Here is a 15,412-nt window from a genome sequence, read left to right on the forward strand (position 1 = left end):
TCTCCTCTAGCTGCAACAGCTCCCTCTCCTGGGAGGGAGGGAGGAAGGAAGAAGGCATCTGAGGCAGGGGCTTGGGTTATAGTTAGGCCCTCAGAACTGAGGTCTTCACGTTTTTGCTGAATTCATCAAAATCTCTCAAAGTGCACTCTAAACCAGGGATGGCAGCCAGCCTTAGAGTGAAAGGAAAACCCAGCATTTTAGCTCTGGCTTTATTATTTATGAATTACACCTGCCTCGGCCAGCTTACCAAGCACACAGGCCTAATTCTGAAACTGTAAAGTGCAGGTCACATCTGTAAGTTACGCAGCTCCTAGGGATGCTACCGAGATCGAACAGGAACATCTTCACAAACATACTTGGGAGTTTTAAGGTATTATGCATTTTTATCTTTTCACTTAAAACCGCCTCAGTTTCCCATAAAGGGACAGTCTTAATCCCATTCCCCACTACACTTTGCAGAATACTTATGTTCTACAAATACTAATTTGGAAACTAAGCTTAGGATATACGGTGTTTATATTAAACTTAAGAGCTACGTTTTTAAATATCTACAAAATCATGTACACATACAAAAGCTTAACATTTATGCTTACCTCTAGCTGCTTTTACATTAAACCGTAACCTTCTCAATGCTTCTTCTGTGTCAAAATTGCACTTAACCAATTCATATAAAGCCTAGAAAACCAGAAAACTTCCATGTATGAGCCAGATGGGCAGTCCCGCTTAACGCTACAATTCAAGTTTTTATTCACAATCTAGTATTTGTTTTCACTCTTTCTGGGGGAAGGGTGTAATTTTGGTGAATACAACATAAAGAAAATACCAAGGAAAAACATCAATTTAATTGTGGTATTTCATATTCTCCAAACTTGTACAAGGTAGGATATGTAAACATTCTAACTTGGTGGCCACAGTATCCGAAGAATCTAGACATAAAAATATGTATCATTTTATATAAATGGTTAATTCCTTCCTTGTGGCTTTCATAGATTCCTACCATAATCTTAAAACAAATCAGAAAAAAAAAAAAACAACGATAAGAAAGGCTTAAAAATGCTGGTATGTTACGCTTATGGCAGGCACTGGCCTTACTGTGTATGCAGTAACATTATCTCACAGCAGTCTCCAACCCGACGACAGCCACGGACCCTCACGGACACCGGGACAGCTGCTGCGATCACAGTGAAGAAGCAAGTGTGGGAACAAAGAGGACCTTCTGCAGTACGCACCATCAGGCGCCACTAACATTTTCATTTATAAATGCATGTGGTAGGTTTATCTGAGGAAAACGCTAGAGGCTCACTCACGCACCTGCTCGTTGTCTTTTATGTGAGACCCCTCGGGAATTGCCTCCACGCCCTTCTCATCGCCTGTCCTTCTGGACGCATCCTTGAGAAACACAACCACTTTGTCTTCTGATAAGTGCTCAGGGTCCCACAAGAGCTGGTCATCGTTTTCATACACTGAATGGGTAGAACCGGAAGTTAGTGAACGTCGCCAGAGCATGACAGGTGTGTGCTCACACACTGCTCGTCAGTGCTGTCAGCTCCTCCTTCCGCAGGGGACACTACAGCTCAGGGGAAGTGAGCATCTATCAGAGAGGAGCAGCCGCCTCATGTCTGACTTGCCCCGACTTTACCAGAGTCCAAACGCTTAGCACGTACACGCGGGGCTCCACATGCAGGGCTCAGGCAAGTTCCTCCCTTCCTGTCTGCCGTGTCTGCGAAGGGTGACAACTGTAACTTTGTCAAGGGAAGCTGGGGGGACTTACAAGCACTGTGAATGGCCCTGGCCATGTCAGGGCTCCCTGGACACTGCTAGAACTATCACCTGTGAAAGCAGTGTCTGGAAGGGCACTCAGCACACGTCAGCATGGCTCATTTCTTGGTGGTGGCACCAGGCAACGTTTCTTACTACCCTGTCTGTGTGCCTCTGTGATGCTCAGAAATGTATTATGACTACGCAAACCATTTCCACAAAAAACAAGCTATCATTTAAGTTTCATCACCATTTCTAATAAAGATTAAAGCCTGAATCTTACTATAATTTAAAAAGTGAAAAAGAGGGCGGATGACCTACAACAGAGGTTTAGTCTGCGTCTACTGCTACTGGGATTCTGAAGGACAGAATGCAAGAGACAGGTGAGCCGAGGAGGAGGAACCGCAGGGTGCACGCAGCACTGACAGCGTGGGGTCCCAGGAGCCAACGGCGAGACCTAAGGGCGGCCTGGGGCCGCACGACCCTCCTGAGCGGCTGCATGAGCACTGCAGTTAGCAGCATGGCTGTGAGCCCTGGCAGAGCCACACTGGCCAAGGCTGCGGAGTAAACGGCAGGTTCCTGGACAGTTTGGTCATGAGGGTGTAGACAGGACAGTAACTACAGGAGGTGCAAACACAGAGTATATTTAGCATTTCGGCTTTTAAAGCTAGGAGGCAAAGACTGTCAATAGAAAGAACTTGAGAAAACTTTTAAGAGATAAAGGAGAACTCTTCAGGTTCCTTTTATTATATGGAGGAGCGGACACCCAGGAAGCACGCACTGTGGACCAAGTCATACACTGCACACAGCTGCCCTCGCCCTCCCTGCATGCAAAGACGCTGCAGCTCCGCCTACCTAGCGCTTCCCTAGGAACTCTGCTCTGAAGTGCAGCGCAAGGAACTCAGCACGTCAGTCCTTCCCTAAGCTGCTGGCACACTGCTAGTCAGCTTTAAACTGCGAACGCAACGGACACGTAATAAAGTGGATCTGCATCTACTGCTACTGCTCTGCTTGGCTCTGCTCCCTCAGAAGCGCAGACTACCACCTGCATCTCGGGTGGCTAAGGCGGCAAAGGTGGGCCCATGAGTCCCAACTGCTCTCCAGCAGGCAACCCCACCTAGGTCCGTGGTAACCACGGGACATAGGTCCCACTTAAGCCAGACATCACACCACCAGAGTGCGCCACAGGACAAGCTGGACTGCTGGACAGAGGCTCACCACCGGCCAGGTGGGTCCCTAGTGCACACCAAATGGACTACAGTTCGTTACATGCAGCTGCCGCGCTCAGGAAGGGCCACGGGGAATACACCACATTGCCCTTACCTGGTTCCAGACACAGGCCAAGTTATTTTCCCATTATGTTTACACTCTAAGTAAGTAATTTCTGATTACAATCTGAACAGGCAACAGCTGTTTTTAATTTAATGTCTATTATAGAATGAGCAAAATATCAAAAGAATCCAAAATTGACAACTCCACTATTGTGATAAAACACTGCAACCAAAGGAGAAACAACGCCTACATCTGATATGCAGGGGGCACCCTGCAGTACTAGAACAAAACCCTGCAGCAGCAACAGGAAGGGGAAAACTTACTCTGTGTAATTACGTTAAGCGACACAAGCATGCTCTCAGTCACCAAAATGGAACAGAATCTTCTGAACCAACACACAATGCAACTTGGAACACACAAGCCCGTGCATTCATGCAGCGGCATGGCTGGAAGACAACCTCGAGCCCTGCACGTGAGAAGGCAGGCGCTCCACATCAGCAGCACACCGACTGGTGCCGAAGACCCTGACCGGCAGCTCTGAAACGGACTCCAGGGTGTGCGTTTCTCACGCGTGCGCAGAGGAGCCTGACGGTGGTGGTTCTCGGACCACCCTTTCAGTAGCAAAGGGTGCACACATCTTACCTCAGCCATTATTCAGAATACAATGAGAGAAATCAGCAAGAAGCAGGCGAGGGTGGTCATGCATTCCAGAGAGAAAAATGTAATTGACAAAGGAAGCTGCGAGACCGCCACCACAAAAGTGTAAGCCACTACCATCAGGAAATTAGTTCCCAGTGCATACGTACTGACTTACTGGCTGCCACTTTTACTGGAGGACACACTACTCCTCTTACAACACCTGGGTAAAAACCACCCAGTCAACACACCGGAAGATGCAAATGCTGAGCTGCAATCAGAGCTACGCTACAGTAGCGGGGCTGGAGAGGCTGCCCTGTGAACAGTTCCCGTGGCCTCTGAGTCACATCGCTTCTCCCCACAGGGTAAATGAATGCCGGCTTCACCATTACCATAACAGGCGGAGTGTCCCTAACAGGGAAACCCAAACTCCACCATGTCCGGAATCCTGCAACACTTCTTCCCAGCCAGCGCTCCTCATGAACTGGAACTGGAAGTGCGCTCAGTGGCACATGCCTGCAGTTCCGCTTGGCGGGAGGCTGAGGCAAAGGACCACCGAGTCTGGGAAACACACAGACCCAATCTCAAAAACAAAGGAAGTATTTAAAAATAACCTGCTAACTGACCGTGAGGAACAGTTTACATGGTCCTTTACTATCCACTGCTGCTTAATTTCTAGCCATCTAAAATTTCTCACATGCAAGTATGAAAATCTGATTGGGAATATGGTTCATGGTGCTTTCCCTTTTTTCCTAAATAATCTACTTTTCCACCTGATTCTCAACTGATCCGGTTCAGTTCTCAGTCTCGACACTGCCATTCCCTGGTGCGCAACTCTTAGTATTAGAGCGCTGTCCTGCACACTGCAGGGTGTTTACCAGTGTTCCTTATCTACTTGACTGGAAAACCAGCGAGGACCTCCGTCAGCACACACAGAACTGAGAAGTGCACTGTGAAGTAGGTGGCTTTTCACCTGCCATTGGCTCTAGACAAGGCTGACACTACCCCAGGAGACAGGGGAACAGGCGAAGGCGCCCAGGCAAACCCCGTCTTCCCTCGTCTCCCTGCTCGGTCGCTTCTTCCAGCCAGGCCAGGTATGGGTTCTCTCCAGAACTGCTGCTACAGCTTGGGGGATAAGAAAAGGCTCCTTTCTGCTGGTCCTCTAGCCACGGTAACTGTAAAGTGTACGACAAGCATTCCCTGCGGCCACTTTAGCCTGTCTGAAAGTAAGTCGGAGGCGGGGATGGGCAGTTGCCATCGTAAGAGTCCCTGAATCCAATTATAACTGAAGCTGCATCAACGATTTCCAGTAAAGCAACCCAGTAAATTCTTTTTTGCTTAAGCTAACTGAATTGGGGTTACGTCACCTGCAAACAAAAGGGCATCTGAAAATCTGGTCAACAAAATCTGAAGGCTGCTCATCAACCAGACTCTAATGCTGCTGCTACTTCCGGAGCACTAGGGGTGCACCAGGGCCACGAGGCTTAAGTGCTCCCCATGCACTCAGGACAAGCACTCTGCAAGCCGATGCTCACAGGACAATCTCACAGAGGAAGAGAAAAAGTGTCGTGTCCAGGGCCAGGTGTCTGTGGTTCTATTAGCAGTCTTGTTAACACCATTTTGCACCTGATTATTAACTCAGGCATCAACTATTTCACTCAGTCCCTCTGCGGTTCAGAACCAACTCATTACTATTCACCCTTTACAGGTGAGTAAGAAATACCGTGGACTTCGGAACCTGTGGGTTATGCATCTGTGGACTTTGCCAATTGCACACACAAAATATTGAGAACAAACTCTGAGCCTGTACCGAACAAACACTTTTTTTCATCATCCCATGAACAGCACGGTTTCCTACTAGTTCCAGCATCCCTATGGCACTAGCCTGAGAGGTGCCTAGGATGTGACCTACAGTTCCCTGGGGGAGTGCAAGGAGATGTGTGCAGCTGGCCAGTGTGCTGTAGAGGGAGACCCGCGCTCCCGCAGACGCTGCCGCCCACGGTGGGGAGTGAGGGAGGGCCCTAGGGCCCAGCCCGAGGCAGGAGGGGACGCTGCACACGGAGGGGAGCACGAGTGAGAACTTACGGAAATGTAAGAAAATATTAGCGAAGGTGTAGCTAAGGAGTTTGTAAACAAAATGGGTACCAGTGCACAGGGCCGGCGTGACAAGAAGGGGGAATGTAATCTGCACGGAGGCTGGGGAGGCAATCAGAAGGGAGAGACGCCTGCTGTGTACTCGGCACCCCGTGCGTCAGGGCTCCCGTGTGAGTGACAGGGAGAGTCCCAGCCCCGGGGCAAGTAAGTCCTGTAACAAAGACACCTAAGTTGGGACACTTTTACTAAAAAGGGTTTGCTTACCAACCTGACAGAAAACACCTTGTGAAATTTTTTCTGTAAGTGGTTTAATTAGCACTATCTTTTAGACAAATTTTATTTCTAACAGTATAGTACAATTTATATAATGGTTTCCTTAGGTCCTAACAAAAGTCTGAATTTGTTGAAGTTTAAAACGGAGCAAAGGCCCTCTACCACTGGAACTCCTTCAAAGCAATGTTACACTTCTAAAGTCTACGGTCTCATCTTCTTTACACAATCCAATATACCGAAAGTTTCAAAATAAAGAAAGCTTCACAAATCACACCTTTTCCTGAAAAAGATTCTATGTCACTACTTTTTAAAATCATGTGGAAATTGGTAATATCAAACCAGAATTAGTATTTTTAAAATCAGGGATTGTGATCATTCATTTACTGTTATATCTGATAATAAATATTAAAAGTGACATATATGAAGAGATCATTTAAACTATCTTTTTTTTCTTTTTTAAATCTTTAACCATAATAGCAACTTGAAATGTTTCCTCTCCATCTACTAAATACAAACTTTCGAAGGTAGTATTATGATCTTTCTTAGCTAAAACTAGAAAGAAATCCATTGGAAACAACAAAATAAATGCTCAGTTTTCCCTATTTTGTTTATTTGCAGAAAGAATGCCTGTAATGGTGAACATGTGCTATTAAGCGCAGGTGAAGCACAATACTATTCTACTGACTGTAAATAAAGCATATTTAAATTCCAACTGCCAATGGCTCATTTGTTCCTGTCTTCACAGGACATATGCAGAAAATTGCAGTATAAAATGAAGTCACTGCTCTCTGGCGTCCTTAATGTTCTTGTGAGTTACAGGAATCAACTTCCAAAGCCAACACAGCTGTGGAAACCTACGCGGTGTGTAAGGCAACTGACCGGCCTGTGGTACCTCTGACGGCCTCTGACCTACCGCCCGGCCTGAGGGCGGGGAGCGTTAGACCAGCAAGGAAGCCCCTGCTCAGAGACCCTGGGCCCGCAATAGCAACAGCCTCACTGGTACCAGAGGGCCGTGGATACGCAGAACTGCAAAGTGGAGAAGAGCACGGAAAGAAATTAATTGTGCCTTGTTTGAGTAAGGTCACACTGCACATGAACTCAGTAAAAACATACACAACCTTTTTTCTGCAGCCTACCTAAAACGAATAATCTGAGACAATCGGAAACAGATTCTCTTTTTAAAAATCTGCAAGAAGTTTCTAGTAGTGAAAGTATAACTTACTTTAGGACTACACCGAGATAAAAATGACAAAAATCATGCACAGGGCAGGGGATACAGCAGAGTAGCACAGCACCTGCTAGGCAAGCACAAGTTCCTGAGTTTGATTCCCAGTACAAAAAAAACACACAAATCATGTATAATTTAACTCTATGAGTGGTATTCCAAATTATAAAAACACAAATTATATTCTTTTTCAGTAACAAGTTTTAAAAGCAAGTGAACGTTTTGTATCAGTTGCTCAGTACCCAGTTTGTGCTTAAACCTATTACTGCCATAAAATAACTTGCTTTTAAAAACTAAATTGTAAGGGGTATTTTCAAAATACGGAAAAGTGTTTTTTTGGAGACAGGGTATTGCTATGTAGTGCAGGCTGGTCTTAAACTTGCTTATGTAGCCCGGGCTGGCCTTGAACTCATGGTGATCCTCCTGCCTCAGCCTCCCAAGTGCTGGGATGACAGGCATGTACCACCATACCCAGCTTGGGATGTTTTAAATCACTTAAAAGCAAAAAAGCATTTTTTATTTTCTAGACTTACATTGAAAAGAGTAATAAAACAGTAAACACAGTTCTTACAAGACAGGGTTCCCTTTTATAAGCTAAAGGGGTTATTTACTAGGCTGTCACATTCTTAACACATCTCACGCATGAGGTAACAGCTCACCACTTCAGAATACCGAAGACCAGCTCTGCCACTGCACGGCTGACTCACCTTTCTCGTTTTCTTTGTATCTACACACCCCCACTGGAATCTCCGCTTGAAACATGGAGCCCACCATAATCTCCTGTTTAAAAATAACAACGCATTAATGGGCTTAACAACATTTTATATTCATTTTCTAGCTTAACCATCTTCTTGGGTAAACTCTAATTTCTCTGTCATGCAACAGACGCAAACGACCTCCTCAGAGGTGTATGGCGAAGATGAACGGATAAGACTGGATGGAAATACTCATAACAAAAAAAGCACGAAATGCAACGCAGACAGTGAATACCAACTTCACTCCATAAAAACACCATTAAATTTTACTACAGACCATCTGATGAGCAAATCTGTATAATGAGAGCAGGTGAAACTGGCAGTTCAGGAGCCCACTGGGCATCCTAGCAGCAGGCTTTACAGTGCACGGGATGAGCACACACAACTCCCCTGGAGGAGGAACTCTAGGAACTGATCTACCAGGCAGGACAGGCACCGATTCCGAAGGTCTGGAATGTCACATTATCCTACCGACCTAAGTCCCATTTTACCTATTACACCTCAGAGACACGCTCTGTATAAATGAAGTTATTACTGGGCTTGCACAGGAAGACCAGCCTGTCTCCCAATCACTTCTCTAAAATGAGCAGCATACATAACACATCTTCTCCACCAATTCAAATTCTCGGTATGTCTCCACCACGAAGAGTCCTCTGCTGTCACTCCCGGTGCCTCTTTCAACTTTCTTTACTTGTGCCATCCAACAGTGGTCAAGTCACCAACGCCTGCTGGGATGCTTCTGAGTATCAAGGCCTGGACCTGTCCAGACTGATTCTACCCTCACGCGCGCAAGGCCTTGCAGCCAAGGTGAGAGGCCTCCAAGTGACTCAGCGTGACGCCAGGGCTTAGAAGTCTGACTGCTTTTAAGGTAAGGTGCTTCCTTGCTCTACTGAGCTCCGAGTACTTCCCTCTACCTGCCGATTCCTTCTGCAGGGTACAAAAGGGAAGGGAGAGCACTTACAGTCGTGATCACCGGCTCATTATGTGATCTTGTACATAATTTCTATTTACTCTTCACCAAACCTGACACACTGACATTGTTATTCCCAAGTTCTAGATGAAAGGTGAATCTGAGCATTTTCTTGGGAACGTGCAATAAGATCTATTTTGTTACTATTTAACTTAGGTTTCACTTAAAAGTTGTTTCCTCTAAGTTTCTATAAAAACCCAATTTCACCTTATATGCCTTCAAAAATTTAATCTCAAATCTTGATCATTATTTATCCAGCAAGACCACGCAGAAAGCAAACAATGGGGACGTACTGAACCACGCTCCACCACACTTCTCCTGGGGCAGGGACCAGCACCCCAGCAACAAAGCTTCATCTCCCCTGTGTCAGCCTCCTCCAGCTCTTCTTCAGCACTTAGAAAAAAAGCACCGAACACTCCAGATGCAAAAGCAATTAACATATGTGGGAGAATGGGTATACAGACTTGAATTTGCATTGGAAAACAGCCATTTAATAGGATTCCAAAGACTTCTCTTTCCTTTGACTTTCTGCATGGTATAGGAATTTTGACTAAAAACTGGACTGAAAAATATTTGCCCAAATAGGTAACCAAAACTGGAAGGAACTTTTCTGATCCTGTTTTTCATCTTTAGCCCCATCACTCACTCAAATTAACTTAAACACACTGCCCTGGGCTAACTGCACCTTACCACTCTGGCCCACGCTCTCCCCAACACCTGTGTCTTCTTGTCGGTCTCGTTCAGTTTCACACTAACAGCGCATTTCCTTAGTTGTTTAACGTCCCTACAGGGATGGCCACTCATGCAGCAAAAGCCTAAGACTGGAAAAGAGGCTCTTGTTTCGTAACAGCCACACGGCAGGTGTTCAGTCTTTTTCTGAATGAAGAAAACTGTTTCTCCAGCTCTTCAGACCCTGGCACTAAGTATCAGCGGCTACGTGGCCTCCACACTGCTGCAAGTGGCACAATGTGTGTCCACGTGGAACTCCTTTTGGGGGTCTACTTCTAGCTAAAATCTGGAATTCTCAGGTGCCCCAATCTAAGTACGCTGGAATCACTTAATTTTTCCTAAAGAAAGGAATTCTGAATATGAGCTGCTCCTTTACGTAAGTCTGCCCCATGCATTCTAAACCAAGCCATCTTAAAGCACACGTGTATGAATGCACACACCCTCTAAAATTGTGAAGGCCCAACAGTATTAATCATTCAATAATTAAATGAACTTATTAGAATGTACAAAAGTCCACTAATTTGATGTCCTGTCCACTAATTTGATGTCCTGTGCTATTTTGCTTTCAAAGTAATGCACTAAATTTACAAAACAGATCCAGGAAGAGAAGGAACATAAAACTCAAATGGATTTCTTTTTTTAAAAAGAGAATGGATTAATAATCATCTCTCAGCAGAAATAATGTCATTTCTTCTATATAAATGGCTTTAACCAAGTCTGCATACATTTTGACATATGTTCCTAAGAGGGCAACATCTTTGCAATTTAAAATTAATTCTTTAACTGTCTGGTTAATTATATAATGCTGTTTAATTTTATAAATAAAAGCTAGTGTAATTATGTATAGTTTTAAAGAAGCCCAATCTGTCTTTTTACATAAAGACTTGTCAGTTATGACTATCAACATTAAACTCAATATTGAGTTTTTCCTTTGTAAAAAAAAATTCAATCTAAACTATCAAAATTTACTTAATAGACATCATGGCCTCCACACTTTTTTTCAAACTATATGTATTAGAAAACAAATGTGATACTTTCGACAGAGTGACAGAAGTCTAAGTGAGCAGCAGCTCAGGACTAGCTCAGAAGCTTGGATGTGTCAGTCTGGGTACTGACTCGCCTAGCAAAGTCCAGTTCTTGCCACACTGTCATTTTATTTGACGAAACAGAAACACGGCTCTCACTTGGGTGTATCAAGGAGAAATCTGAACATTTACCAAATGCTTGAATGTCATGAAAGAGCTTACACGTCAACTTTATCAATATATGTAGGAATAAATACACTTGGCTTTTTAAATATTAATTTATCTAAGTTTTGGAGAAATAAGGTTCTAACTACCTTTTTCCAGTCTTCTGATGGAATATAATCTTCATCTTCTTCAGATTCTTCTTCTATTTCACTGTCTAAAATAAATAACAATATTACACAATGATTGTTTATCCTGCCTACATCTGTATGTCTTCATATTATTTTTACATCTCTTATCATGAATCTGTCAAGCTAAATAGAACGTGCTGATTTAGTCAAAGATATTTTAAATCAAATAATATTTTATCACTTAAAATAAATCAAAGGAATGAGTTAAAAAAAAAAAAAACCTTCTAGAAATCTCTCTCCACAAGAAGTGATTTCCTACAAAAACTCGGGAAAGGTGGAGTCAGGACAGTTTCTAGCCCTCACTCTGGTACCAGAGCCTGGCGATGGCTAAGCGACACGATCTCAGCTTGTCTAACTCATGAAGGTCTGGTTTCCAGGCAGTGCTCCCCAAGCCCCGGGACTTCGACAGCACCGCCTCGGGGAGTGCAGCACGGAATGGAGGCTGAGTCCTGGAGACTTCAACTCTCTACAGGCTCCATCTTACTCAGAGGGGCAAGCTGCTGTTTTCTCGATTTCAGTAAGAATGTATTAAACAAAAGGGGAACACGGAAACCACTGGACTGTCCGCATACGAAGTCCGAGAGGATGCCACGCATGACAATGAGCACACACGCACGCCTTCCACGGAAAAGCAAGGGTAGCAGGAACAGGCGGAGCTTCCGCAAACATGACACAAGAAAGCCCAGAGCAGGGGCAGGAAGCACGTATCGTTCCGAGAGGCAGAGCATGTGCTCCGCATTCCCTGTGTTACGAGCTTTGACAGTGGATCTGTTGTCTGTTTAGGTAAAGGGAAGACACCACTACACTTTCCACACTCAAAACTAACACAACTATCTCAGGAGCTCATCTTTCCTTGCACTAGAACACCTCTTGCACCGGGTCTCTGGTCAGAACTCAGTTTCTTACACGAAAATTATAATTAGCAGCACCAACATTCACTTCCCAATTAAGCTGGCAATCACTCACTCAAAGTGCCAGCCACGTTTGAACAGTTATCCCCACACTGCCTTTCATAAGGTTACTTCTCTTCAAGGGCTTTTCTTCCTTTCCGAAAAACAGAAATTTAGGCCACAAATTTAATACTACTCAGAGTCAGCTGTCCTGACCAAGCAACCATCTTCTAGAATACTCGGACTCAGAATGAGCAGGCAGGCGGAGCGAGTGAACACGCAAACACGGGTCCCGCCCTCAACAGTCAACAACTGCTTCAGACCGAGAGCCACAAGGCCAAGGCAGCAAGCTCTCGGTCACAGCCACCATGTGCGATTCTACTTCCGTCTACACCAGGCCGCACCATGTGACAGGGTCTTCGACGGTTCTGCCACCTGGGGACGTCGCAGCCATCTGCGTCTGTGCACATATATATTCTAGGACAGCGACGGCAAACCTTTTAAAGACTGAGCGCCCATCTGCTACCAAACTCACTTATTTATCACGAAGTGTCAACACTGCCAATAAGCCTGAACACTGAGGTTTTAGTTTAGAAAAAAAAGCAACTCTACAGTAACACTGTTTGTCTTAAAACAAATCCGTGCCGTAGGTTCACCACCACTGTTCTAGCTTGTGCACACAGCCAACAAATTGCTGGAGGACACACTTCTTACAATGACGCACTCCAAGCGAGCAAGAGGCTACCTCAGAAGAGGCTACCTCAGAAGAGGCTAAGTGGCAAAGCGAAGTAGAAAATGAGGACTGGAAGACTGCACGAAGGGAGAAGCACAGCCAGAGCCGGGGCACCGCAATCGCCTGGTGTGGTCACCAGCCAGGGCCTTGGGCTGTTACACAGTAATGTGCGAAGAAATCCATTTACTTTTGAAAGAGACTGCACAGTAAACAAATGAAAAAGTGGTGATAAATGCATTAGAATTTTAGGTAATACATCAGTCAAATTTACACTGTAACTACAGCAGTAACACTTACTTGTATCAAAATATTTACACCGACGTGGGCGGATCATCTCCTGTGCGTCTTGAGAGGCGACAGACTGCGATGGGTCCTCATTGGAAGACTGCGTTTCATCCTCCTGACCTGATGAGTCCTTTATCTGCTCCTCCTACCAGACAATGAGTTACAGTTATGGAGGGCGTGAAGAACACTGCGGCAAGCAGAAAGCAGAGCGCTGAAATCATCGCACGGAGTGCTCTGCGCTGGCCCTCGGAGCAGGAAGAGACGTTAGCGGAAACACTTGTGAAGTCCACACGGTTTGGTTAATACTGTGTGTTAGCGTTGATTTCTCAGTTCTGATAAAGGTACCACGGTCACACAAGCTGTTATTATTAGGGGAAGTTGGGTGAAGAACATACAGGAGTTTCTGTATCCACTCTGAAACTCTTCTAACATCTAAAATTACTTCAAACTAGAACAAAAAGAAACGAATACAGAAATGCCAGTAACCCCTTACTGTTTAAAATCAACAGTATTTTTAAAATGCTGTTACAAACTACCTAGAAAAGCACTGAGAAGAATTCTAGAATGACACAGACCAAACTGTTACTTCTCAGAAGCGGACCACAGAGAATTTTCCGTATCTGTATTACATGTTTCTGTAGTGCCTTGATTTTCAGCATTTCATCTCCTACTGTATTTAACTTACACATTATGTTCAGAATTTGGCATTATCTGTGACTTCAGTCATCCACTACAGGTCCTGGGACACATTAGGTGTGACAGAAACCTACAGTAAATACTTCAATTAAAAAAAAATTCCTTACAGCAAAAGACACTGCAATGAACTCCCCTCACATTAATCACCCTCACGGGAGCAACGGAGCCCACAGCTCCTGCCACTCTCTCAGCACAGCTGGAGTTCCTCTCTCTGCGGGTCTTCAGCAGCACTGTCCTGGCTGCCTCAGTGTCTTGCACTCATTCAAGAGATTCAAGACCTTCCCCGGCATGGTCACTTTCACTTGGGGGGAGGAGCCGGAAGCCGCACAGACACAGCCAGTGAGTAAGGTGGATGAGGACGCATGTCACGAGCCCGCCTTCCCGCTGGATGGCGCTCGGCAGCAGCAGTCACTACAATGTTGACCATACCTTGCAAAGGCACTGGACAAACAGCACTTCCAAAGCTGCTTCACAAAGTGGAAGTAGGATAGGAAGCAAGGGACACTGTCTTGAGGGGGATTCATGGCAATGTGTTTTTGACTGCAGGAAATTTTACTTATGCATTGATTTATTTAGTTTTTTGAGGCAGGGTCTCACTATGTAGTATCACAGGCTGGCCTCAAACTTACAGTGATCATCCTGTTTCAGGCTCTCGAGCGTTGTGATCAAAGGTGTGCGCCACCGGGCCTGGCTAATAAATTTTTAAAATTTAAATACTCATCTATTTTGGTTACCCACTGCATAGGCTCCACGGCTAGAAGGCGGACTACTGCACGTGTGTGAGAGCTTACCTTATTCTCTCCACTGCAGCCGCTGTGGTCGTCATTATCAGCGTCTTCATCATCCTCACCTTCCTCCTCCTCCTCCTCCTCCTCCTCATCTTCTTCAGGTAGTCGGACAGTACTGTCATAACCATAAAGGCTGAGAAGTTCGTGAATTGGCATGTCGCCTTCCTAAACAGACCAAAATAAAAGTCAATGTTTAAAATCAGTGATTTCATATCTCTAGGCTACATTTCATAAATCGGTAGTCACTCTATGCAGACTTAAAAATATACATAAAGAATTTTCAAATTATACAAAGTAAAACTGAAAATATTTTTGAAAACTAAGAACATGCCAGTCTTTCAAATATTTCCATAAAATTGACTAATTTTAATTGTTAACAAAATCTGTTCAAATATAATAAAAGTGACATTTGTCTAAAACTATTTTTTGCAACCAATCCAGTATATGTACAATGACAGTTATTAGAACTTACACATGGATTAACTATTAAATGAACCGTATTAATCTGGAGCAAGTAGAACTAAGAAACAGGCTTTCAACTAAGTTAATAAACCTAGAAAGAGCGATGAAATTCATAGCCTGACCAAAACACATTGAAAAGCAGTGATGATTCACAGGATGATACTGCCATCACATGCATTACACTCCTTTCTATGCTATCTCCACCTCCTACGTGGAAAATCATCTCTCACCATCCTTATTATCTATGCTACAGAGCTGTTCTCTCATTTCACAGGAAAGGAAACACAGATACTTCCTTCCCAAGTCACACAAGTCACACAGTGTATGGAGGCAGACTCAAACCATACAGCTCCAGAAGCCATCATCCTACGCAGACAGCAGGTGCTTCAGCCAGAGCTTTCGATCCTCCACAAGCACCTTCATCGGATGAAATGAAAAGATACTCTTGTGCAGTGAAATGAAATAAGC

The 15,412-nt window shown here is 44.6% G+C and overlaps 1 protein-coding gene across 4 annotated transcripts in view; it reads right to left on the reverse strand.

Moving 5' to 3' along the window:
- Mier1 (mesoderm induction early response 1, transcriptional regulator) overlaps nucleotides 1–15,412 on the reverse strand; it is a 54,900-nt gene that overhangs the window by 11,178 nt on the left and 28,310 nt on the right. For all 4 annotated transcript variants that reach the window (XM_005385279.2, XM_005385285.2, XM_013514440.1 and 1 more), the window contains 6 exons: nucleotides 14,486–14,647; nucleotides 13,011–13,143; nucleotides 11,052–11,116; nucleotides 7,966–8,038; nucleotides 1,312–1,463; nucleotides 594–675 (listed from right to left, as the gene is read on the reverse strand). In XM_005385279.2, the coding sequence (XP_005385336.1) occupies nucleotides 594–675; nucleotides 1,312–1,463; nucleotides 7,966–8,038; nucleotides 11,052–11,116; nucleotides 13,011–13,143; nucleotides 14,486–14,647 (667 nt within the window). The remainder of the gene's footprint in view (nucleotides 1–593; nucleotides 676–1,311; nucleotides 1,464–7,965; nucleotides 8,039–11,051; nucleotides 11,117–13,010; nucleotides 13,144–14,485; nucleotides 14,648–15,412) is intronic.

This window comes from Chinchilla lanigera, unplaced genomic scaffold (genome assembly GCF_000276665.1).
Source record: "Chinchilla lanigera isolate Chin_1 unplaced genomic scaffold, ChiLan1.0 scaffold00022, whole genome shotgun sequence".
In the NCBI taxonomy this organism is placed as follows: domain Eukaryota; kingdom Metazoa; phylum Chordata; class Mammalia; order Rodentia; family Chinchillidae; genus Chinchilla; species Chinchilla lanigera.